Source organism: Polistes dominula, unplaced genomic scaffold (assembly GCF_049000335.1).
Source record: "Polistes dominula isolate Pdom_NZ unplaced genomic scaffold, Pdom_raw_medaka contig_15, whole genome shotgun sequence".
In the NCBI taxonomy this organism is placed as follows: Eukaryota; Metazoa; Arthropoda; class Insecta; order Hymenoptera; family Vespidae; genus Polistes; species Polistes dominula.
In genome coordinates this window covers 7,312,786-7,338,377 of record NW_028300915.1, presented here as the reverse complement: position 1 = coordinate 7,338,377, position 25,592 = coordinate 7,312,786, and the positions used below count along the sequence as shown (strand labels likewise).

Here is a 25,592-nt window from a genome sequence, read left to right as displayed (position 1 = left end):
CCACCGTGGCTGTCTATCATCTCTCTTGCACTCTGAACTGTCTCTCTCTAACTACAGCATCATACTGCAATACTTTTCATAAGTTTGTCGTTCTTATTCTAGGTTTAACAAGCGAATAAACACTTGGCAAATTAATTTTTGGTTTCTGTATACTTAAATAACATAATATTAAAATTACATGAATACCAAGATATTTTTAATTTTTTATTAAAAAAAAAAATCGCATATGGCAGATATTTAGCAATGAGAAAAGTGCATGGCAATAAAAAATGTATGCTTGATATATTTATCTAAAGTCAATAAATAAAAAATTAGGCTTCTCAACATTCTTTTAAAATCTAGGATTATTACCTGTGCAGGTTGGATGCGCACTAGTAAACACAAGACCTACGGCCAGCCAAGAAGTGCAAGTTCTAACCGAAAGATCAAGAAGAACGACATATCAAAAAATTGGCTTATCTCCAATTCCCTCTCGAAAACGTTGCTAGCTCCCGGACTAAAAAGTATCCCCAAAATATAGAATAAATAAAGTTTCATTCCAGTACGCTGTAGCTGATTAGATTCTTTAGTGCTCAACAATATTAAATAAAATCATTTATACATACCTGAAATTAAAAACAGATTTATGTAATTATTGCTTATTAAATTATTTATTTAAAATTTGACGAACAAGCAAACTAATGAAGGAAGAAAAATTTTAAATAATGGTATTTATTTTATATTGATTATTAATAAATGAATTAATAACAATGAAAAATAACATTTTTTACTCAATGTGAAGTATATAACACATTTATAGTTCTACATTTATGAAGAAATAGTTCAAAAAAATTGTTATTCTACTTTAAAATAATGTGTAATCAATAAAAATTATTGAACTTTATTAACCTATTGACTGCCAACTACGAGATATCTCGTAGTGTGTGCTGCAATTTCAGATTAATTACAAATGGTTATTTACGTTAAGAATTATTAAAAAGGTTGAATAAAATATTTATATGGTGTAGAGAATATTAATTATCAATTATTGTAAATAACATTACAATATTATATCAGTAACTTAATATTATTATATTTTTAAAAATTTAAGGCAAGTCGCTCTAAATATGTCTGGCAGTCAATGGGTTAATCAATCAACTTTGCAATACTTGTTGTCATTTTATTAAATTACGGAATTTAAGAAAAGTATAAAATGAATAACAACTCCAATAGTAAATAATAAAGTAATCTGTGAAAAAATTTATAGTTTTAACTTTTATGTACGTCACTAGGATCGAGTTGATCACCATGCCACCCAAATGGCAGAAATAAGTATTGGTATTTTGTTACTTTTTTGGTGACACTATGTATGACAAATTGCCTATAGCGATCGTTCTCCTTATTCTCTATCTCCGTGGTTTTTATAGTGAAAAATCGGTTTCCGAAATTCCTTCTCCAAGCGCATTGACCACTAGTAGAAGGGTCCATCACCATAATTCACCATCATAGTCCATCTATGGAAACAGCTTTTAGTAAAGATTGTAGTGGAAATTATGCATAAGGGAAATTTGTCTAAACCAGTAGTTCCCAAACTTTTTTGTCCTATTGCCCCCTTTCTTAACAAAATACTGCTTATCGCCCCCTTTCCCCTTGGAAATTTCTTGATGACCTTTTTCTTAAACTTTTTTTAATGCACACCCGCACCAAAGCCTAAATAGTAAGAGAATTTCTTTCTAATATTTTATTATTGTTGACACAGTATCGATATACCGGCATTGTTGTGTAGCGTAGTATAGCAGCGCGGATCAGCCTCCGCTGACATTTTTTTCTTTTTTAGTAGTTCATTTCCCACACCCTCAAAGTTTACCTGTGGACTTTAGGATCATCGCCCACTTTAGGAACCACTGGTCTAGACTAAGAAATATCCTTTCTTCTTATGGTGTCGCATGTATTTACATAAGAATCCGAAACCCCTCGAAGTGCCCGACAATGCACCAAGGTTCCGTCGCACCGATTTTTCCTAATAATTTTTGAGTTTGTTTGATATTTTATGGCCTCTCAGAATATTCCTCCTAATCTTTAAGTGGAATTTTTACAGCTCGGTAATGTGCTGGAAAATATATATATACGCAACAATTATTTCTACTCGTATTTTTTCCCCTTTGTCAAAAATTTAACTATCTATTATAATTACCAGGTAACTTTATTAATCAAAGATATCTTATATGTTAAAAACTTTGTAAATGTCGGTAGGAAATAGTAGTAGTATGTAGGTGAACCTTTTTGGAACATAGTAGGGTTTGCCCGGTAAACAAACTGATTTTTTCTCAATAGTTTGAAATTTTGATAGATCAATGCGTGAAATGTAATTAAACTAGTATGACAACACGAACAATTATGTGAGTTGTTTAAAGATGTGTATCCAAATTTTTTTTTACTTTCGCTAATGTTGTTTGCTTTTTGTTTCTTTTTTTTATTAACTGGTGTTTTCTTATATTTTCTTCTATTTTTTTTTTCAAATATAATATTTAAGCTCTATACGTTTTATAATTTATATCGGAAAAGTACTCCCACGCGTTTCCGACCTAATTCCATTCCTTTTTCCTCGGCATTCGTTAGACTTAATCCATTGTACGGAACAGGATTTACATCTTTAGCGAGAGAACATGGGACTTTGGAGTGGGTATTGACTTACCGAAGTAGTATGTCCTAGTCCGTCCCTCTCTCTCTCTCTCTCTCTCTCTCTCTCTCTCTCTCTCTCTCTCTCTCAGTACTACTATATATGTACCTTCGTTGATACAACTTCGTAATTAAAGTAATCGAGAGAGGTTATTTCTGCGGAGCGAATATAAATGATCTCTCATAATAGAGAATACTCTACTCATGGAATGTAATATCTGCCGGGTAATTATTACATTACTCGTTTAACGAGTAGCCCTTTGATGCGAACAACATAACATGCGTGTTGTACTTGCTGCAATACATATGTCATCTTGAACAATATCATATTTTAAGTAAACTTTGCAATCTCCACGATTTTATATTAACTTCCCCCTCCCCTATATTTTGCATATCTTCGTTGAAATATTACTTTCGATCAATTTTTTGTCATTTTTATAAAAGAAAAAAATAAGAAATTACAATTAAAATTCGTCGTGCGAGATATTTAAAAAAAGTTTCTAGGTGATATTACGTTTTACATTTGTTGTTCTAAAAAGATAATAATTTTCTTATTAATTTCTACCGTACCATATAGAAGTATTAATATCTTTAATAGAAATGTGAGTTTCGAATTGTTGACTTAACGACTACTTGCTAAAGTACAATAGTACAACGTATAATTGACCAAACACTCACACACATTCATTAACACTAATAGAACTTTAGAATCTAATTTTATGAGATAAGGCGATGAAGTAGAGTTATACAATATTTGTATGTATTTATAGGACGATTATATGCTCGCGCTCTAATTTGTTATCTTATTCGTCGTCGTATATACGTCGTTGAACAATATTTTATTTATCACGTGATAACATAAATACTCATTGAAATATTCGCTATTCTGATAAGATTACGGGTCGAATTTTGATTCCACATTTTCAGAGTTAATAAGAGACTTTGAAAAATGTTTCGAGAAAAGATTTTGATGGGAGGGGGGGGAATGATGTAATATAATTATTAACGTTAACAAAATTATTGTAAACGCTTGTGCTGTAATCGGCTTATCCGGTTCTTTCCGCAATTAACTTGCCTCGATATCGCATGGTATTTATCGAAGAATATACTCGGTGTTCCTAAAATACTTATTCAAATTTTATTATCGAATTGTTTTTTTTATAATACACAGTATTTATAAAAGGATATTCTCTTAAGAGTGTAGCTTTGAAATTGCACAAAATCTATATTATTCTGGATATTTATTTTAAAATTAAATAATTAATCAATAATTCATCTAATATATTAACAATAACTTTTGTATATATCGATAAAAATTAATGTCGTATTTTGCTTTATCTATAAAATTCATAAATGAACAGACTAGTTAATCGTTAATCGGACGAGTCACCACAACGGTGGGTTTAACAAAGTGTCAACACGAGATAAAAGATAATCGCAAAAATTTTTGTTCGAAAAAGAATGATGATGAGGAGGAGGAAGATGAGGAAAAAGGGGAAGCATTACGATTATTTCCGTCTATTCTTCTTTATTGCAGATCGGCGTTGGTAGGTCGACAAAGTGATCGCCAAGTGGAACGAAGAGAAGGAAAAATATAGGAAGAGGCAAAGGAGGGTGTTCAGCTTCGAACAAAGTATCAAATAGAAGAAAAGGGGGAAAAGAAATTTATCTTTCTTTCTTTCTCTTTCTTATAATCATGACTGGCTTCAGAAAGGACGACAGATCTGTTGTTGTAGTAGCGTGATCTTAGGTCGATCTATCGATCAAGACAAAGACAATCGAAATCGACGTAATGTTAGCTGTTACGACGAGGTCGGAAGTGGTTGGTTACGATTCGAGAAGATAAATTGATCTTATCTCGCGAAATATACGTGCACTTATATATACATAAATACACGTACTCGTATATAGAGGGATACGTCTTGCAAAATCTTGCAAAAAAAAAAAAAGATAAAATAGAAAGAAGAAGAATAAGAATAAGAAGAAATTTAGATATCAACTTTGGTATCTGGTGTTTTATCTGAGAAGAAAAAGAAGAAGGGATTTAAACTGGTGCGTGCGTACGCGCGCGCGCGCGCGCTCATTCGCTCGTTCGTTCGTTTTGTCGTGCTGTTTCGCACGCGAAGTTAACGGGGGACCGAAGTCAAAGGCGGCCGACACTGTGGAGGGTACTTAACGAGCAAGGCGAGCCGCTGACGGCTCAGTCGTCGTCGGCGGACGGTTCGCGTAGGAGCAGGTGTTTTTTTTCCTCATTCTTCTCTAGATTAATTCCTCTCTTTCTCCCCTTTACTTTCTTATCTCATTGCTCTCTTCTCCTCCTCCTCGTAGTTTTCCTCCTAATTCTCTTTGATTGGTTTACTCCCCCCCTTCCGCTTCTTCTTTTTTTCTTTAGTGGGATTTTTTCCTTATTGCATATATTATCTTCTTGTATTTCCTTGTTATTCATCTTCTTTATTATTATTATTATTATTCTTTTTCCTCCTCCTTCTCCCCCGTATTCTTCTCTCTTGCCCCAATTGACATTCCGTATGCATCGTAATCGACACTGACACAAGGACTAACATCAGTCAACGTGGTTCATTCGTTGTGGCGACGGTGCACGGTCTTCGTGTTGTCGGTGGCAGTGGTGGGTGGTGGTGGTGTTGGTGGAGGAGGATATCGGTGGATAAAAGTGTTAAGGTGAAGTTGAAATCATTTTCGTCGTCGTCGTCGTCGTCGTCGTCCTCGTCATCATCATCATCATCATCATCATCATCATCATCATCATCATCATCATCATCATCATTATTATTATTATTATCATTGTCATCATCGTCATCGGTTACCGCGCTGGTCGTGGTGCTGATTATTTTATCGCTGCTACTGCTACTATAGCAAAAGTGTTTTATAGTGCTATTAGTGTTATATCGGTGGAGTGGACAGCGACGAGCTATGATGTGTACTCGAAGGATTTTTGGACTTGCGTGTCTGGCTCTCCTGGTGACTCTACGAGACAGAGTCGGAGCTTATACCAATCAGTGGGCTGCTCACATCGAAGGGGGACCGGAAGTAGCTAGAAAGGTTGCTGAGGATCATGGCTTTCAATATCTTGCTGAGGTGAGTCTAATTTGATTAATTGTTTTTCCTCTTCTTCTTCTTCTTCTTCTAATTATTATTATTGTTATTATTATACGTTATTTATCGTTGGTAACGGAAACGTTTAAAATAATACGTTTGCATTTTGAAACGCGTTACGATTTTGCATCTTTTTTTTGTTTTTTTCCGTTGATATCGTGCCGATAATTACAGGAACTTCACGAAGTCGTTCGTGTATCTAGCAACTTCTTATTTCTGTGTTCATCCGTGACGTCTAATGACAGTAGTTAATATTTTCGATCATGAAAGACCATTTAAATTACATTTCTTCGAGCGTAAAATCAGTATCGAGCTACTATAATTTGGATATTATCACGAAACAATACTTTATCTGTATATACCTTTTTACGTTATTACAACGTGTTTAAATGATTTCAATTGAATTGATTGGTCGTTAGCAAGTTAGGTGAAAAAAAAATAAATGTGAGGTAAACAAAAAGTGACGAGAGAATGTAAGAGAAATGTAAGTAGTTGTTAAATGATTAGATTATTGCGATCTACGTGAAAGCATTCAAAGGTGAATCATGTTGTGATAGAGTTTGCGCTATAAGCTTGATGTTTAATTAATTGCAATTGCAAAGGTCGCCTTTTTTTCTGTTTTAATCTTTGTTCTTCAATGAGAATCTGTTATTAGGATCAATCTTGTTTCCAAGATTTTTTCTCTTTACCCTTTAAAAGGTAACTTATTTTCGAAAATTATTCGAATCTACTTCATGCTACGATCTTCGATAATCTCACAAAGAATGATAATAGCTGAAACGTTTTCTTTTTCTCTCTCTTTTTCTCTTACTCTCTCTTTATCATTTCTTAATCAATATGTATCTCGGAAAAACATTATCGATTTACGATCTCGAATTTGCCAATACAAAGGCAACGCGCCTCTTTCGCAAATCGAATCGTTCTCTGTATGCGGAACGGATTCTTCAAAGTTCGATTTCAGCGAGAAATATCACGTTCGGTAATCGTGTGGTTTTCGATCAAAGAGTCAGCAAGATAGAGAAGGATATATATATATATATATATATATAGAGAGAGAGAGAGAGAGAGAGAGAGAAACTCTAGTTCACGAATCGAAGTTCCTTCACGCTACGTTCGCCTTTTACATCGTGACATGCAATATCGTTAGAAGTTTTTTCTAGTTTCATCTTTGAAATTTTATAAAAATGTATTTATTTTTTATTTTTTTGAAACGTAATAAAAATTGTATCTACAAAATTGTTTTCTTTTTATGTTGTTTTTAGTATTCTGTTATATTTGATTTATCTTACTGATAATTCGTGTGATTGTCTAAAAATACGAACATTCGATTATGAAGATTACTTGTGTTCTAAATGTAACGAGTAATTTTGAATATTTAACTTTGTATGTTGTTATCATCGAAACGACGTAACTCATGTTTTTTTTCTTCTTTCGTTTACTTCGCACTACATTTATCTATTGTACGTTTATAAATGCGAAGTTAAGTTGTTCGCGGGTAATCACCATATGTAGTTGATTTTCGAGATAAGTGATGTTCAAGGAAAATGTTTTTTTTTTTTATTTTTTTTTCCATTGCAATTTTATTATTCGTGTCTTTTTTTCCTGTTTCCGCGATATAACAATTTACCTGTACGTATACCTTGTATTTTTTTTTTATTTTTTTTATTTTTCTTACATATCTACATGATAATCTTAATTACCTTTTTAATTTTATCGTAAAAGAAAAAAAAGAGCTATTAGTTTTGTTATATTCATAGACTTACATTAGTATTAATCGTCTATTTTTTTGTAAGGACGTTTTCTTTAAAATAGTTTTGAAAAATTGTATGATAAGAACCACAAAGGTAGTTTTGACGATAAAACTCGTCCCTGCTTTTTCGTCGAGATAATAAAATATATGGTAGCTTATCTACCGAAACGAAGAGAGTAGTAGTCTTTTTCGAAGTAGTTGGCTTGGGCCGGCACAAATCTCATTCACCTGTTCGTTGACCGTGAAGGACATTGTTCCACCCACACATTCAACGATGAAGACGGAAATTAACCTTCGAAGCCAATCTCCTTTCCTTGCTTCATCATGGCAGTAACTCGAACTCCATAGAATCTACGAAGGAAAACTTTTCTTTTGTTTCTTATCCATAAAAAAAATATCAAATTAGGTTAATCATTATTGAAGATCGGGGAAAAACAAAATTTTATTAGAAGTTTTTTTTTTTAAACATGACGAAAACGAATCAATTCGAGAACGTCGAGTGTTATAAAAGTATTTATTATTATGTACGATAACGTCACGTGATCCTAAATTTTTCAATGTTTTTTGCAGTTAAAGTTAAGAGTTATGTCACGACAAATTGCATTTTCCTTGAGTATCAAGCGCAAAAGTCATTTCCGTCGACTGTTACCTGCTCGTAATTACGTGATTCTTCGTTGGATTATCAAGGAAAAAATATAATAATAAGTGCAATTAAAGTGACAGATAATAATGCATTAACGCACGTCTGCGTATATACACTATGTGTGAATGTTCTTGGTCTGTATTTATGTGGATGTAAGTAATGATGATTCGTCGAGTATTTCTCCAACTAGAAATCTATTGAGTAAGAGTTGATGATCATGAAATTGACTTTAGTCTTGTATACACCTATATATAATAATAATTTTTTTTAACGTAAAATACATAACTTAAAAATTAATGATGCTCGAACAAGTACGGTAAAAAATTTTGTTGCATATAAATAATCATCGGTAAAGGTATTATAATCGATTATTATGTATAATTAATTCACTTGTGACATTATCAACGTATATAATTTACCATTTTTGATGTACGATTTGATATTGTTTTATATTTTTTCTTTTAATAATTACTAATTGATTATTGGAGTAAGAAAACATACATAGTTTGCACAATTGTGCAACTGATAAGATTTGCACTATTGTGAGCGTGTTATTACGAAAAACATCTTGAAATATTTTCCCTTTTTCTTCCCGGTATCTTCGAGAGACAATAATTGCGATAAATCGTATGAATCTGGTTATTCCCGCGTTTATCTTTGATAAGAACACATATTTAACTTCATTTGGAAGAAATGTTATTGCATATTTATTTGAAACTTTCCCTTTTTGATATTCATAGGAATGATCGAATAAATATTAACAATTATATTTTTCGTATTCGAACTAGCTTAAAACATTGGCTTAATCAATCAATCAATTAATAATATTAATATTTAATAAAAATCATCATTAAAAATGAATGATGATTGATCTCGAAATGTGTAATTTCTTTCGTTATAATTATTTTCCATACGAATCGAATAATTAATTTATTCAAACGTATTGACAATAATAATATCATATTTAATTTATGTTAACAATACAATGGACATTAATAAAGTTGCGCATTGTTAAAATGATGCTGTTAACGTAATTACTCTATGAACGAAAATATGGCGAAACGTTGCGTAATGAAAGATCGTCGAATGAACTTATGAATTTGTTATATTTGCCATCTTTACGCGTGTAACTAAAGTTATATCGTGTAATGTTCAACACAAAAATTATTAACTAATATTTATGTTATGTAATTAATTTTTTTTCAATTACCTAATTAATATTTACATATATACGTAATAATTACTAACTTTTATACTCATGTTAATATGAGTTATTGTTCGTCAAAGAAATTTTTCATAAGAAAAATCAACTTTGGGAAAAGTATATTTTTTGTTAGTACTTTCGTACATTATTATCAATGCTTTTTATCGAGCAATAGTAAGTAAATTCGAAAAATATTCTAATTTTTACATCCAAAATAAAATGGAAATATAATAACTGACTGAGCATAGACGATGTACTCGTTTTTTTTTTGTCTATTTCTTTTTGTCTCTCTTTTTTTTGTACGAATTTTATTATATTATAAAAGCAGTTAATAAACTAGTCTCAAGTTGATGTAGAAGAGATCGACGATAATATTCTAATAACGAGGGTGAAAGATTATCTTATTGACGCAAATCTCAATGTTCGCATCATCGAGCGTCTAGCTGATCGATTAAAAACCTAATGCCTTTGACCTATTTACCGAATCCAAAGATCATCGAAGTTGCAATATCGTATGGAAATGTCGATTTGTGCATAGTAGTCATGGATAACGAAGATGTATTTCTACTTATGTGTCATATTCTCCGAAACATCGTTCATCGTCAAATGTTTTTACAGTTGATTCATGTTGAAAATGAATTCTGAGAAAAATTGGTGTTATTTAAAAAGGTATATGAAAAAAAGAAGCAAAAAAGAAATAGAGTTAATAAAATGAATAATTTCAATTATGAGTCATTCATTTACGACGAATAAAAGTTACATCCGCTACGAATGCATTGTTAACAATTGGATATATACATAAAGTTACACCAATTTTTTATTAATGATTATCAAGCACGTTAGTATGACGATGAAAAATTTAATGTGTTCTTTATCATTAGTATTTACGTTAGGAAATAATAAAGGAATTAAAATATAGAACGAAAGATCTTACACCTGGCCTAATCGTCGAACGATGCGTCGTCATTAGATCCCACAAATTTACAGATGACAGAAAAATTCTCAAAGATTTACCGATTCTTCTACAAAGAGAAAATTTTTCTTGCAAAACCAAGAGTAGTCTAACGGGTAAATTGCATTAAATGGTAAATGTTTCGTCAATAGAAGAGTATACTCTCAAATTTTCTATGAATCTCTCTTCTCTGTAACTTATAGAATTTTGTTAAAGTTTCGACGTAAAAAAAATCTGAAGAAGATAAAGCCTGTCGTTTAAATATTTTATGTTAACGTATTCCAACCTTTAATAAAAAATTCCATACCGAAGGTTCATTCTTTGTTAAATTATGCATAAGGTTATCCGTGACATTATTTAGTAATATCACAATCATTGTATTTCCTTTTCGTATTATAAAGATGGTTGAAAAATGATTTGGAGAATAATCTATACTAACAAAAAAATATAGATTACTATAGTTGTTGGTAGAACATAAAAATCTCGGTAGAAGATAAAGAAACTAATTCTAAGTCGTACATATAGAGAGCATGTGTGTAAACATGAGGATGTTAAACGTTTCGCGGTTGCCATAATCGATGGCTGTATGCATTCGTGCTTTAAAGCTAGCTACTCGTAGAGTTCACTCGTAAAAGCACGTTAGAAGAAACAGGCTCGTTAAACGCGAACCGTGCTAGTAGTATCCGTTCGCTGTATTACACGTACATATATTCATTTGTCAGCTTCCAGTAAACGTTTATTTCCGTTATCAATTTGTACGCATTATTGCGACTTAAAAATAAGATTTACGATGTTTACAATATGCCACGAAATTGAAATTAGAACAAATTCGCGACGTTTATGCGACGGTTTTCTTGTTTTCTCTTTTTCAAACTTAACGTATTCATAATTTTTTGAATTTTTGCGAGAAAAAACTTTATAAACTGTTCAAATACTAAGTAAATTTATTTACGTCATGCGTACGTTTGATACCTACGCCAATGGTTTTCTTTTAGTTAGTTTTTAAGTAGCTATTTTGAGAATAGAATAAATAAGTTTTTAATCATATTAAGAGAAAAATACATGGTTTTAGAAAAGGTAAAAACGACCTTCTTATAAGTGTAAATAGATATTCTACGATAAGTGAAGATGTTTTTTTATTTAGGTGAAAGTGTAAGAAATATAATCCTCTATTGCTCTGAAGAAGGAAGAGAGTATATGAGTGTTGTGTGTGTGTGCCTTAGTGTGTATAGTTAGTGTATAAATAAATAATCGATAGTACAAATAAACAAAGATACAACGACGTGAATATCGAATAGAAAAGTTCGATATAAAATGAATTAAATTAATTGTATAGGAACTGATTCTCTCTGGATAGATTTGAAAAAGCCAGCCTTATGGTTAATTTTGTTTATTTTAATTTTCAAACGAAATACAAAATTTCTTTTCTATCCTTCTGTTGTACTATTTTTCTTTTTTAGAGTTAGGAATTTTGGATGCAGATAGAGAGAGAGAGAGAGAGAGAGAAAGAGAGAAAAAGAGAGAGAGAGAGAGAGAAAGAGAGAGAAAGAGAGAAAAAGAGAGAGAGAGAAAGAGAAAAAGAGAGAGAGGGGAATTTTGTATGCAACAGCGACTTCACTTTATTATTCAGCAAATGTAATCGAATAAACCTGGGCTAGAACGAGAATTGATTGACTTCAGATCGAATTGCTAGCAGCTTTATTTAACTCACACACGAGCTGGCCCATTTTGAAAAGTTGATAGTAGTGATTGGATTGGGAATGAAAGAGAGAGAGAGAGAGGGCCAGAGTATAGGTAATAAATTAAAAGCAACTCACTTTATTCTAGTCTAAAACGAGTGTATACTTCGACAAGTTTCCATTCGATCTCGTAGTGGTATTCTACGATCATACACGTACTGAATAATTTTCCGAACGAAATTCCGACTAAACGTGCGTTATGCTATTGATATCGATTTATTATTGTACGAGCTGGAAAAGGGGTTTTGTTTAATTTGAAGAAAAATTTGCCAACGTAACGTTTTTCTTTGTTTTTTTTTTATTGTGTAAAAAAAATATTGAACACTTTTATAACGTAATTGGACGTTTGGTATTGTACGAATTAAATTTTATTAACGAAATATCTATAATATACGTTTTTTCTTTTTATTTAAACTGAAAAATTTTTAATTATACCTGATACATCAAACAAAGAGATATCAAATATCGATGAGAAACATTTGAAGTTATTTGCAAATACTTTTAAAGAAGGTATTGAAAATAATGTAAAATTGACCACGCAAAATTCTACGAAAGTAATGCATGAAAGTATTCAAAGTAAATATATGTATAATAATTTTTCAAACTTCATTTTTTTCATTAAAAATTGATTTTTGCGAGCAATAAATCACTCGCTATTAGAGTCAGATCAGTATAAATTTTAATTAATAATACTTTTTATTGAACAAATTTTGGGAAGGAATACAGATTATAATTCGACTATAAAGATTATTAGAGGAAACTTGTAAAGTCGCGTGCTTTTCTGTGCAACGTATCGTCAAAATCATCGTCATCGTCATAGTCATCGTCATAGTCATAGTCATAGTCATCGTCATCATTGTCGTCGTCGTTGTCGTTCTAAAGCGTGATGAAGGGGTTGCCTCGATATACCATGCACTCGAGTAGAAGTGCAGTTCGAACGATCCATGCTTTCGTGCAAAGCGTTACACAAAAGAGCATCGTCTACCACCCCTCCCCCTACACCCCCCACCACTAACTCCTATCCAAAGCTACCCCATTCGTATATTTGTAAGTCGCTCCACCCTTACCACTTTTAAAGAGAGAAAGAGAAAGAGAGAGAAAACGCGGTGCGTTAAGTGAACACTCGAGTTGGAACTAAACGCACCCTTTTGTCTTTTACGGTTTCTTAGGTGCCCTCGAGAGATCAAGCGATCGAGCTGGAACAGACTGAAACTCAAAGTACGTTTCTCTGCCTCTTCGCCGACCAAGAGATTTTCTCCTTCTTTTCCTCTGCCCCCCCATCCCGCTCCTTCTTTCCACTCTCCTCCTTTGCTCTTCTCTTCCATAATACCCATACTCAACGTTTCCTTCCATCCTCTTTTTCGAACAGCCAACTAGTATTCAAGACTTTCTACTTCTCCCCCTTCCCTTTTTAACTTCTGATCAAGAAAAGTAGCTTTTTAAAAGTTTAACATATGTATATAAGTATTTACGTACATATGTATCTAGATATATAAATATTATATGTGACTTTTACAATTATTTATTAAAATGAAAAATGATTCACTGATGTGAAATTAATATGAATCGTTCGAAAAATATTATATTATTGTATATTATTTGTTGGTATTTATCGATTATTGTAATTTGAAATAATTATTTTGGATTTGGAATGTTTTTAAAAAATAAATAAAATATATATCTATATCTATTTATTATGGAAGTGACAAGTTTCGTGCGAGATTTTCCGGGTTGTCGAGGTTTATACGTGTCAATGAACGAAACAGAAAAACATAGAGAGAAGGGAGGGGGAGAAAGGGAAAGAATAAATTGACAGAGATGGAAAGAAAGGAAGAGAGGAAATGTACAGACGTAAATACGGTAGCGCTGTTAGGTTTGAACGTGCATATTCATAGCACTTCTTGTGGATTGTAACATCGTGAACGTCGAGAGCTGGAGTTCACGTTGTATTTTAACTACCGTAGAAATACCTGAGCATCTCTACTATTCCAGGTAGAGAAAAGTGTTCTCGACCATTCCTATTCTTTTCTTCGTTCGAGAACCGACCATCGTCGTATCCTTCGGAAATGTCTACCTAAATACCTACACCTTTATTTTTCTACCTGTATTTACTCATTCAATACGTAGAAATCTTTCGACGCAACAGCGAGAGTTGCTTTTATTATACGGTCACCCTTCTCGTTCTGTCCATCTTCTGTATTTTCCTCTCTTCTTTTTTCCTCTTTTTTTTTTCTTCTACTTATTTCTTTTCCTTTTTCTTTTCTTTTCCTTTTTCTTTTCTTTTCCTTTTTTGTTGAGGGGGAGATTTTCTATTCTTTCCCATTCTTCTTCCTTTACAGTGATCCCATAACGGATTTTTCTCCATGCTTGAAATATTATGTATCTCAATAAATAATAAAGATAAAAAAAGAAAATATCATGGAAAAGAATTTGTAATAAAATTTATCAATAAAAATTCGTATGATTAAATAAATAAATAAATAAATAAATAAATAGAAAAGCAATATTGTATAAGAGAAGTAACCAAACATTTATTGAGGGTGTTTAATTGATAATATCAGTTGAGATTTTGTGTGTGTGTGTATTTTTCTGTATATCTCTCATCAGATTTGATGCGCCACGTTGAAACGTGAATCAACACGAGACGTGAGCTGAATAATCTATCGTAGCAAGTTCACTGTTTCTCGACCCGAATTAACATATATATTTTATGTACGTTTACCTTATTCCTTCTTAGAACATATGACTTTGAACCAAGCATCAAAATGATAAACGCTATCGCGTTACAAGTTCGTCAACCTATCGTAATAAAAAAAAAAGTTCATCGAAGTTCGTTTATCTCGATTTATATTAAAAAATATTTCAATTAAATAAGTATAATATCCAACGGATTGAAATTAATTTCATTTTGAATATTACAAACAAATCTGAGCAAATTTTATAAATAATACATAAACGATTTATAACATATCGAATAAAATTCTATAAAAAAGCGTGTAACATTAGCAAAATGTTTTTTTATGCGCATACACTAGCCCATGAAGTTTAAAATTAAAACGAATAAAGTACTCTAAATTGTAAATGATCTTAAGTAGGTCTGATGCAAAGTAAAAAAAAATGTAAACATATTTTTACGACATGATTCGATAAAAGCCGCACCCTGTATGTGCGTTTTACGTAGGTAGTTATAGTTGTTAAAGGTTGGTGTTAACATTATCTCATCGATCGTTGCTATAAAAAAAAGAGGAAAATTTTGCGGACGTCAGTGTCTACGTTTTCTTCCTGCTATGACTCACAGATCATTGCACGAAGTGGTTTTTGCCTACGCCATCAACCCGTTGTCTGACAAAGTAAGAATTTAGATAAAATATACTGCATAAATACACATAGGAACTTTCGTTAATCGTTCAGAAAAAAATACACAAGTATAGAATAATATTTTAATTGATGATTCATAAATTAAACAACAAAAAAAGTAAAATAAAACATTGTCATTCTTTTAATCATATTAAACAAAACTGAAATGCAAACAACTCTCAAAATTATGATCGTCCTTGTAGATATTAATGAAAAGAAACACTATCGTGCTCCAGATTTTGAGTACCACTTTAAACTATCGTTTGAAACGTGATGCAACAAGACGAGGATTGGAAGAGCAAACAGACTTTTATCTTATCGGGAATATTCAAATGCATAGTTTAAAACGTAAAATCGATTTCACAAAAAATAAGGCAACATTTTCTTCTCCAGAACCCGGAAAGAAGAATAAAAAAGTTTTCGAGATATTTATTTGAGTTAATTTTTAACTTTTTCTTTGTTATTTTTTTTTTAATTTACTTTTTATTATTTTGCGAAGTACGATGCAATTGAGACTTAGATAATTGATCATATCTTCTCCTTTTGTATCAAATAAAATGATAAAAAACAAATGTATGAGATTTTCGAATCACGTTTGGTACTCGTGGAATTAACATGTTGAGAAAGAAACAAGAGCTTTAGTTTACCGTTGTCTCCCATTGGAAACAATAACCCGTAATCGTACCCAATAATAGAATCATATTTTCGGAGATAACAATGTTCGTGATGCAATTTGTTTGGAAATATAAAAATTTCCTGAATAATATTTGATTAAAGCTGTCGTGGATAACGATCACGATGATGATGATATTGGAAATAAGAAGGAAACATTTATAATTTTAAAAATATTATAAAAGCATGCTGTTGTAAAAAATGATCGTTCGTGTTAAAATATAAAGTAAATTTCTTTGACTTATCGAGAACCATACTTTTTTTTTAATTTAAAGTTAACCTCTCGTATTAATGATACGAATATCACAATTATGGTTCATTCGGATAGAAAAATTCTTGCCATGGAAAATTAATCATTCATACTCAATATAATTAAAATAGGCGTCGTTTGTTTCCCCTTCTCGATTAATCACAGTTCAATTAGCCATATATTTCAGTTTGTCCTTTATAAACCGAAAATAACGTAATGAAATATAACGTCATAAATGCCAAGAGAAAACGAATGCGGCCGGGTGCATATAATTTAATTGATATACACATAGATAGATATACGTATATTTCTATGTACATATAATGCATACACATATAAATACATAAATACGTAGTATTTTTAAACGACGCTCAATATTCAGAAGCATACATTAACGCTCATAATAAATAAACAGCAATCCCTTCAGGGCATACAATACATAGGGCATCATATAAAGTGACAATCAATTGGAAATTGTTCCTTTTTATTAATGCTATTCGCAAATTTAGTCTCGTATCGTAATATTTTTCAATCAGATTTTTAGCACGATCGTATATATGGAACAGCACCTAATGTTAAATATCGTAATATCTCAACAAGTAAGTAACATATGATATAGTTAATCATGCAAAATATTTCTTTCCTTATAAAAGATAATCGTACTAATATTTCAACTCTCGTTGAAAGTTCTCCAATTTATAAACGAGCAAGTTAATTAACATATTCAATGGAAAAAAGTCTGATAATATTGATTTCCTATTTGTTTCTTTTTTAAATAATTAATTATCTGTTTAATTAAATCTTCTACATTTCAATAAATATTTTATTATTCTTGTATTACGAATGGGTGAAATCCGTCCGGAGAAACAAAAGACCAAAATCATATGGCGTTGAGACATCAGAGTAGTGGTAAGTAAATGCAACCACTTTGGTAGTAATAAATAAGTAACTCGAACCCGGTAAGAGGGAGAGTGAAAAAAAATCTCACTTTGGAAAAGTTTCATAATTTAAAAATATGTTTCTACGCATATCAATTTGAAAATATTATATTGCAAGAAAATAGTGATTATTTTAAATTGACAATGACGCTACAAATACTACTTCAATTATTCACTATTCCATATAAATAACATATTGATGATTAATTTATTCTATTTTTTTGTATATTTCATTACTATTCATTTGATTTCATTAATGTCGTCTTCTCGTCAAATTTAAGTGTCCACATGGCCACAGAATGTTCCTTTTAGTTTCTCTTGAGGATGATTCAACCCTCCCCAGGGTAGTTTTTAACTCTCAAAACACGACATTGAAATGTGACGAAACGTTAAAGAAAATCTGCGGGAGAACCTAGTGTCTGGAACGATTCTTTGGTTACAGTCTTTAACTCGTTGATGAGTGCAACGAGGACAACGAACAGAATCTCTCATGAAAAAGAAGAGTGTGTGTAAGATAGAGAGAGAAAAAGAAACAGAAAGAGAACACGATTGGGAGAAAAAGGGGAAGGGGGAGCGTATAAGAGTAGAAAAGAAAAGGAAAGAAAAAGAGAGAGGTCAATCGCCGAGGAGAAGAGTAGTTTGACCGGTCGGAATTGTCTACTCTTTTCTACTCTCTGGTAGCACGTATAAAGTGACTTTCAGGTGTTCATCCTGGAATAGATCGAACTCTTCTTCGATTTGACGACATAACGTTCGAAAAAAAGGAAGGAAAAAGATATCGTATCTTACCTTAGTTGATTTTTCCTTTAACACCGAATTACTTTTCAGACTACCAGATATCATCCTCGTATTATCAAGTTTCTTTCAGATTGTCTTTGAAAAATACGATTGATAAAGTTTTCTATTTTTACTATTAAGAGTATAAAAATATATATATCGTAGAATATTTGTATAAATTTTTTTAATCAATTGTGCTGTAAAACATAGAAAAAAAAACCTCATTTTTAGATAAAGTAAAAGAAAATATTATAATGATAAGAGTTATCGATAAGTTTTTTTTTTCAATGATTTTTATCAGCGTTTCATATCCATGTGAGAGTCGTTACCAATAAGTCGTCGTATCCCTTCACTCGTACGAATGAGGTCAAGTACGTAACCACGGCCTCAGATTTATTAAATATATATATATATCTTGATCATTAATATGTATGCTACTAGGGTATTAAAATATCTTACAATATTTTGATGAATTTATAATCGATGATTTATTATTGGGAGATTGTGGGGGGGGGGGGGAAATTCGTAGAAGACTGAATAATTTTTGAAAAAGACAGAAGGAATTTATTAAAAGATAAAAAATCATTGATATTTTTCAATTATTATTTCTGTGTCAATTTTCTTCTTATCTATTATATTTCATAGCAAATCTTCAATTAGCCATTTGAGCTCGAATGCTCGGCGGCTTCGTATGTCTAACCTTGCACTTGAGTTTCTCCCATATGCCATTCGCTACGCATCAATTGTAGAGAGCTTAACTTCACGAAGTATGAAGAAGACGTGCGTCACGGGAGTGCAATTACTTGTTTCCGGCGCGCATTCGCTGATTCTACTGTCTCTCTTTCTCCCTCTCTCTCTCTCTCTCTTTCTATTTCTCTTCACTTACTTGTATACGACCGTGAACTACACGCAACAAATTCGATTCAACTCGATTTAATTCAATTCCCTCGATGAACGCGACTTCAGTGGCGCGAAACAAAACAGAACGGTGGGCCCGAAACGACTCCTCGAAAGTCGTGTCCAGCAAGTCAAGTAAGAAGAAAAAGAAGAAGAAGAAGAAAAAGAAGAAGAAGAAGAAGAAGAAACAAAAATAATCGAAAAAAGAAGAAGTAGCTGAGAAAGGAGTGAGAAGAGTCAGGATCTGTCTCACATCAACGATTAACTTAACAAGAGAGAGAGAGACAGAGACAGAGATAGAGAGACAGAGACAGAGATAGAGAGACAGAGACAGAGGTAGAGAGAGTAATCAGTCTCATTGATCCAACTCCTTGGTACATTGACTCGATGCACTTTCGTCTATACACGGTGTTCTATCTTAAAATTGTCTGAAAATCTGTGTTAGTATTTTATGATATAGCTAAAATTACTTTGGTGAAAGTTTCTTGGTATTATCGGAAAGACTTAAGAACAGTTACATTTTTGCTTCATCGTACGATCGATACTTTAAACTTCATCTTTTAGTATTTCTCATGAAAAAGAAACAACGATGAATACGGTAAAGCGAACTGATTTTAGTAGAAAAGAATATCATTTTATGTATATAGATATATGTTATCGTTAAAACATAAAATCTAATTCACCGAAATAACTGTATTGATGACAGTATAAAAAAAGAAAAAGGTAATTGTGTAATACAATTGGTATTTTTTATAAATTAACCAAATTATAAACTTTAACGAGAACATATGTACAAATGAACTTTGTTACGAAGTCGTTGAATTAATTAAACTTCAAGGAGTAAAACGTCGATTATAATTGAAATGATCACGAACGAGGTAGCAGTTAGAAATTAGTTATAAGACACCCTATAGATATGAGACGAGGGAGTGTAAGACGTCAGCGTTACGTAGTATCCTACGTACCAAGGAGAGAATCAATGTAACGCTTTAATGCCACAATCGTGATGTGTTACGAGATATCGTACGGTAGTCTCTAGATCCGTGGCGTTATTCGATTAATGACGAAAGGATGGAATATACCAGATTCCGTATATGCACACGTTATGCGCATATGCATATGCTTATTTGCTGTGGTTTAAGTTAAATGGCTCGATATTCGAATTTATGTAAGTATACGTATATGTAAGTATATGTGCATATGTGTAAGTATGTACTTATGTGTAGGAATCCAAGCAAGCAATATCGTTACATCGTTTATGCATTTCGTTCTCTGAAAATCAGTGAAATTAGGACAGGTTGTCCAATCGAGAAAAAGAAAGAGAGAGTAAGAGAAACAGTTTTATATAAATGTATTACATTACTGGAATCCATTAAAGTTTTATTTGAAATGTCTACGTATCTTTTTCGATAAGTTCGTTTAAAGTTCCTTAACCCACTGAGAAAATCCCCAACGGTTAAAATAAATGAAATGAAATTAAGAAAAGGCACATTCTTGGGATTCCGAAGCACGTTTCCATTAATTTCAAATGCTTTTACACAGGTCGAACATTTTAAACGAGATTTATATTTCTTATTTACTTATACGAGACGTTCGGTAAAAAGATTGTTAATTCGTATAATTTTCTTTCTTTCTTTCTCTCGTATTTCCAATCGATTTTTCATATTATCGTAGTGCCTAGAATTAAGCCTTGAGACGAAAGAAAACGTGACTTTCTGTAGATCGTTCTGTTACTTTTTTATTATCGCCTTTTAACGGGAATGGAAACACTCAAAACTAATCAGGGGAGCTCCGCACGTTTAAAAAGTGACGTCCAATTAAGAAAGAGTTGAGAAAAGGGGGAGCTATAGGTAGAATCTATTTGAAAAATTCATTATCGAATGGTTTCTAGTATTGTGACCAACGGGAGTATTCTCAAGGGTATGGGATTTTCTCTGATTAGAAAGATTGCCGTTCAATAGAAGAATCAAAACTAATTTGTAACTTTTGTCACTTTTATGCTCTTTAACTTTACGATGACGTTCGTTGTATTTATATGTAGGGTGAGTCGGGGGAATATGCCACTTTGCTATATCTCTTATAATTATAAGTAGATATCGATAGGAGCAAGATTGAGGTGTTTATTATATACAGCTGACCATACTGCGTAAATACTACAGTATACTGACGTAGTTTTCAGTTGCTTTCTAGACACAGTTGGACTAATTTGGTGAGAATCTAAAATTTTCTGTAACTCTAATGTTTATTTTCTATCATATTTATACGTTTTTCTTAAAATGAGTTTTTGTATATTGTGTAGAATTAATAATATTTCATAACGGCACTGATTTTAAAACATAACAAGTAAGATTTTTTCTTTTCTTTTACTTTAACATTTTTTTGTGCATTCGGGGCAAAATGCCACAAAATGAGTTGGGGTAATATGTCAGTGGAGACTTTTGTCCTGTGTGCCACATAAGTTTTTATAGTAAGAAAGCACCGAAATGCGATTAGGTGCAATGTGGTAAATGTGAAAAATTGATGCACGAAACTTGTTGTGAAAGTGAAACTTGTCCTGTATGTATATCATAAAATTTGTCAAATTGATTGTTGTTATCTCGTTTTTTTGAAGCTATTTATTAAAATTATTAATGTAGTTAATCGAAATTATATTTGATATACTGTAAAAGTATTAAATTAAAAATTATTTGTGATATTTATCTACATGAAATTAAGTTCTTTTTTGAGTAAGTGGCATATTACCCCTACATGTGGGGAATATGCCACTTTCAACACGCACTAATTTATTTATTTATTAATAAATAAATAAATAAATATTTAGACAAATGTTATTGTGCATATAATAAATAGAGGCAATGTTTATTAAATCCACGTATTTAAGTTTCATTAAATTTATTTATGTACTTTTTAGATTGATTTTTTCCTTATATATACCTTAGGGTGGGTCAAAAAAATGACTTATTTTTTTTTTTTCAAGTGCCACGCAAAAATGGGTTCCTAGACACCTTAAAAGTATTCTCACCCAATATGAGCTCTTAATTTTAATAGGAAGGAAGATCATCCTCCGCATCGCAGTTTTTTATTTTTTTTTTCAGTTTTTTTTATAGTTTAATATAAAATATAAAATATATGTAAGATTCGTGAACAAAAACTGGACCACTGGACTGACTGGACCGGGACTCGAACCACGGATCTTTCGCTTTCCGGGCGACTGCTCTTTAACCAATTGAGCTATCCAGGGCCCGCCGACTAGTTCCCTTCCACGAATGCTTATCAAGTTTGGCATGGAGGCGTTCGTCCCATATATATTATTTTCCAGTTTTATTACTTTTTTCCCCCTACATTTCTAACGATACATCATCCAAGTTCTATAATTTCCTATCTCTTTTTCTGTTTTCTCCTTTTTTAGATTAGTTTCTTAAGAAACGACAATTTTCGTCTAGTTATATCTTTTTTTCTTCGAATGATTAAATTAGAAGCCATTTAAATCGTTGATTATTAAATGTTGCGTAACGACCGCTCTTTATTTTAACTTTCAAGATAATACTATAAAGTATTTCTTTTTATTTTTTTTATTTTTTTACAGAAGTTATACTCTACTACTAGTCGTGTTTCAGTTAAGCAAATCATCATATTTCTTTATCGCTCTCGATAAACTACGCTGACAGTGGGTAAAAAGAAAGAAAAAAAAGAAGAAGGGTGAAAATAGAAAAGATAAATGAAATTTAAGATAGAAACAAACCTCGTTGGGGATAGATAAATTAAGATATTTCCACCTATTTAATTTTATCATGGCGTTTATTATTTATGTCAGATGCGGAAACGCTTGCTCGAAGTATAGCAGGTCGTGAACTTTTTCTCCTCTCCCTCTGCCTCTCTCTTTCTCTCTTATCCTCTCTCATCCTCTCTCATCCTCTCTTATTCTCTTTTTCTCTTGCTATTTCAGTCTTCTACGTAAGCTCGATTTCACGGAACTTCCATTTCGTACTCTCCTCCCACTTGTTATTATTCTCTCTTCACTCTCCGTTCTCTTCTTTCAACTTCTTCTTCTCTCTCATCTATCGAGATAAACTTTACCTTTCTCCTTTCTTTTCCCTCACCCTCTTATTCCTTCTTACTTGGTCGTTATTTTGTTTTTCTTCTTCCATTTCCCTCTTATACTTCTTTTATTCTTTCCACTCCTTTTCTATTTCTCTCTCTCTCTTTCTCTTTCTTTTTCTCTTCCTTTCTCTTATTATCTCCTTTTTACAAAGAATCGATAGAATTAGTTGGTGGAGTTCGACGTAAGTTAAATAAACTGCAAACAGGAAGTGTCGTCATCTTATCAATTGTTTACTCGTGTTTTTCTCTATTATATTTTGTTTATATTCAATTAAAAATCTGTAATAGTTATTACTATATTGTTTTGTTATACAGAAATTTGATTGCAAGACGTTCGTACATATAATTTTGGATAAATCAAAGAAGATTTAAGCTGATTTTCATTACTATCGTAAACTCTCTAAAAAAATCTTCTCAAGGCGTGTTCAAAGTTTTGATGTCCGAGCTGAATTAAAATGAGAGTTATTCTTACCATTAATGTTATCGTAATTGAAATAAAGAAAGGTCTGTATCTTTGTTAAGAAATGTCGAACGGTTAATTTAAAAATAATATTGTTAAAAATGTTTTTTGACGTTTTGGTGCGAACAAATAATCTTGAAAGTTGTGTCACGTAAGAGACAGACGTGATATATTTCGTGTGTTAAAATCTTTTGTCGTTGTGTTTTTTTTCTTTTTATTTTTGATAAAAGAAAAAATTGTAGATTTGTAGAAGAGGATAACGCGTTAGTGATTTACGTAGTGTGAGTATAGCACGTTTAGTGATAAAACGAAAGAAGTTCTTTAAACGACTAGGCACCTTCAATTACTTCGTCTCGTGCTCTCTCAACGCAAGTAAAATCTTACAGCGTTATCTTCTAAAAGAGGATTTCCAGGATTCCCATCTTAGCTTTCCTTTCACTCTATTTTTCTTCTTATCGTGTCCATTCTTTTTTTTTCATCGTATCTATCTTACAAAGACGAACTTCGAAACCCCACCGTAAACGATCTTTTTTAGAAAATTGTTCGTTTTCAACCGCAATAGGTAATAACATTTTATTCCTTATAAATATCGTTGAATTTTTGTTTGATGGGTTTATTTAAAATCTATTATTTGATTATATTATGTTTGATTTGTGCTTTTATTTTATTTTATTTTATTTTATTTTATTTTATTTTATTTTATTTTATTTTATTTTATTTTATTTTATTTTATTTTATTTTATTTTATTTTATTTTATTTTATCTTATCTTTACACAGAGACGTAGACGTGTTGTTTTAGAAATGCTTTATCGTTAATATGAAACAAAAATACTGGAAATATAAAGCTAACTTTTATTACCAGCGAGCTAGTGAGGTTTTTTCCATCCTAGTCATTGGAACGTAAAGAAGTAAAAGGACCGTATCAGCGATTGGTCGATTTAAACAATATAGAAAAAGAATATACAAACAATATTTATACTGTAAATATACTATGCAATATTTTATTATATAGTCATCTCTAGATGCCTGTGTATACGTATGCATATATATACACGTTGCAGCTATACGTTTTTGTAATTTAATCACGCGCGCCTGCGCATATTATACACATTTTACGCTTCGAGTCGTAACTTAGATAACATCGACGTGCAAAATCCCCCCCACCCTTTTTGGAGTTATCACTCCGCGAAATCCTCTTTGCAAGTATTTCTCGTGGATATGCGACACCTGTTTCGACTTACCGATATAAATCCCGTAGAGCCGAGAGAGATATCATTTTCCATCTTATATTCGCAAATCTTTCGTCATCTTCGTGATGGCCTATGCATAACGTGTACGAAGTAATACGTGTGTGTGCGTCCGTGGATGTGTATATATGTACATATATATAAGAAAATAATAAAATATGCATGACAATATTGACAATTTCATTTCGTCTACTCAATTGCTTTTTGAATCTCTCTCTCTTTCTCGTTTTCTATTTCCTTTTACTTTAATTCTTTTTCTCTTTCTTTCTAACAAAATTGCCTTTTCACATTATTTTCCTCACCGTCAACGATTCTTACGAAATCCGAATCGATTGTCGATTCGTATATACTTTTCGATAATATCCTGTTAGAGTTCGAGTTCTATCGCGCGAAAAAGATTAACGTCACCGATATAAATTGCTTCTTTTATTCTTACCAGTTCTTACGAACCAGTGTTGCAACTTTATTACCAAGTAAATAATTTACAAGTAATTAATTAACGTTTTAAGATCCGTGTGATATCACATTACGGTATATATATATATGTATGCGTATTAGATGGTTTATTTTCATTCGAATAGGTCGATTAAAAATAATGAAAATCCTGTTAAAATATCAATTAATGTTTGGTTTTATTTTCGTAATCGTTATCGATAAAAACTTAACAGAAAATCCTTGATCATTTTTTTTTTTTTGTATTTGTATGTGTCCTAACGTGGAAAATGAATAGGAAGATGTGAATTTGCTACCGAGTGACACGAAATACGCATTTAAGTAAACATACAAACGAACAAAAAAGGAAGCAGCTAGTGAACACAAGCAAAAGGGCATG

General features: G+C 31.8%; 1 protein-coding gene across 6 annotated transcripts in view; it reads left to right on the top strand.

Annotated features, from left to right (window-relative positions):
• LOC107070354 (furin-like protease 1) overlaps positions 1–25,592 on the top strand; it is a 239,171-nt gene that overhangs the window by 11,264 nt on the left and 202,315 nt on the right. For 4 of the 6 annotated variants that reach the window (XM_089170233.1, XM_089170237.1, XM_089170235.1 and 1 more), the window contains exon 2: positions 4,196–5,754. In XM_089170233.1, the coding sequence (XP_089026359.1) occupies positions 5,590–5,754 (165 nt within the window). In that variant the 5' untranslated portion in view covers positions 4,196–5,589. Of the gene's footprint in view, positions 1–4,195; positions 5,755–19,933; positions 20,120–25,592 lie in introns of those variants that run through there. The other 2 variants (XM_015328477.2, XM_089170234.1) reach the window with 2 other exon arrangements.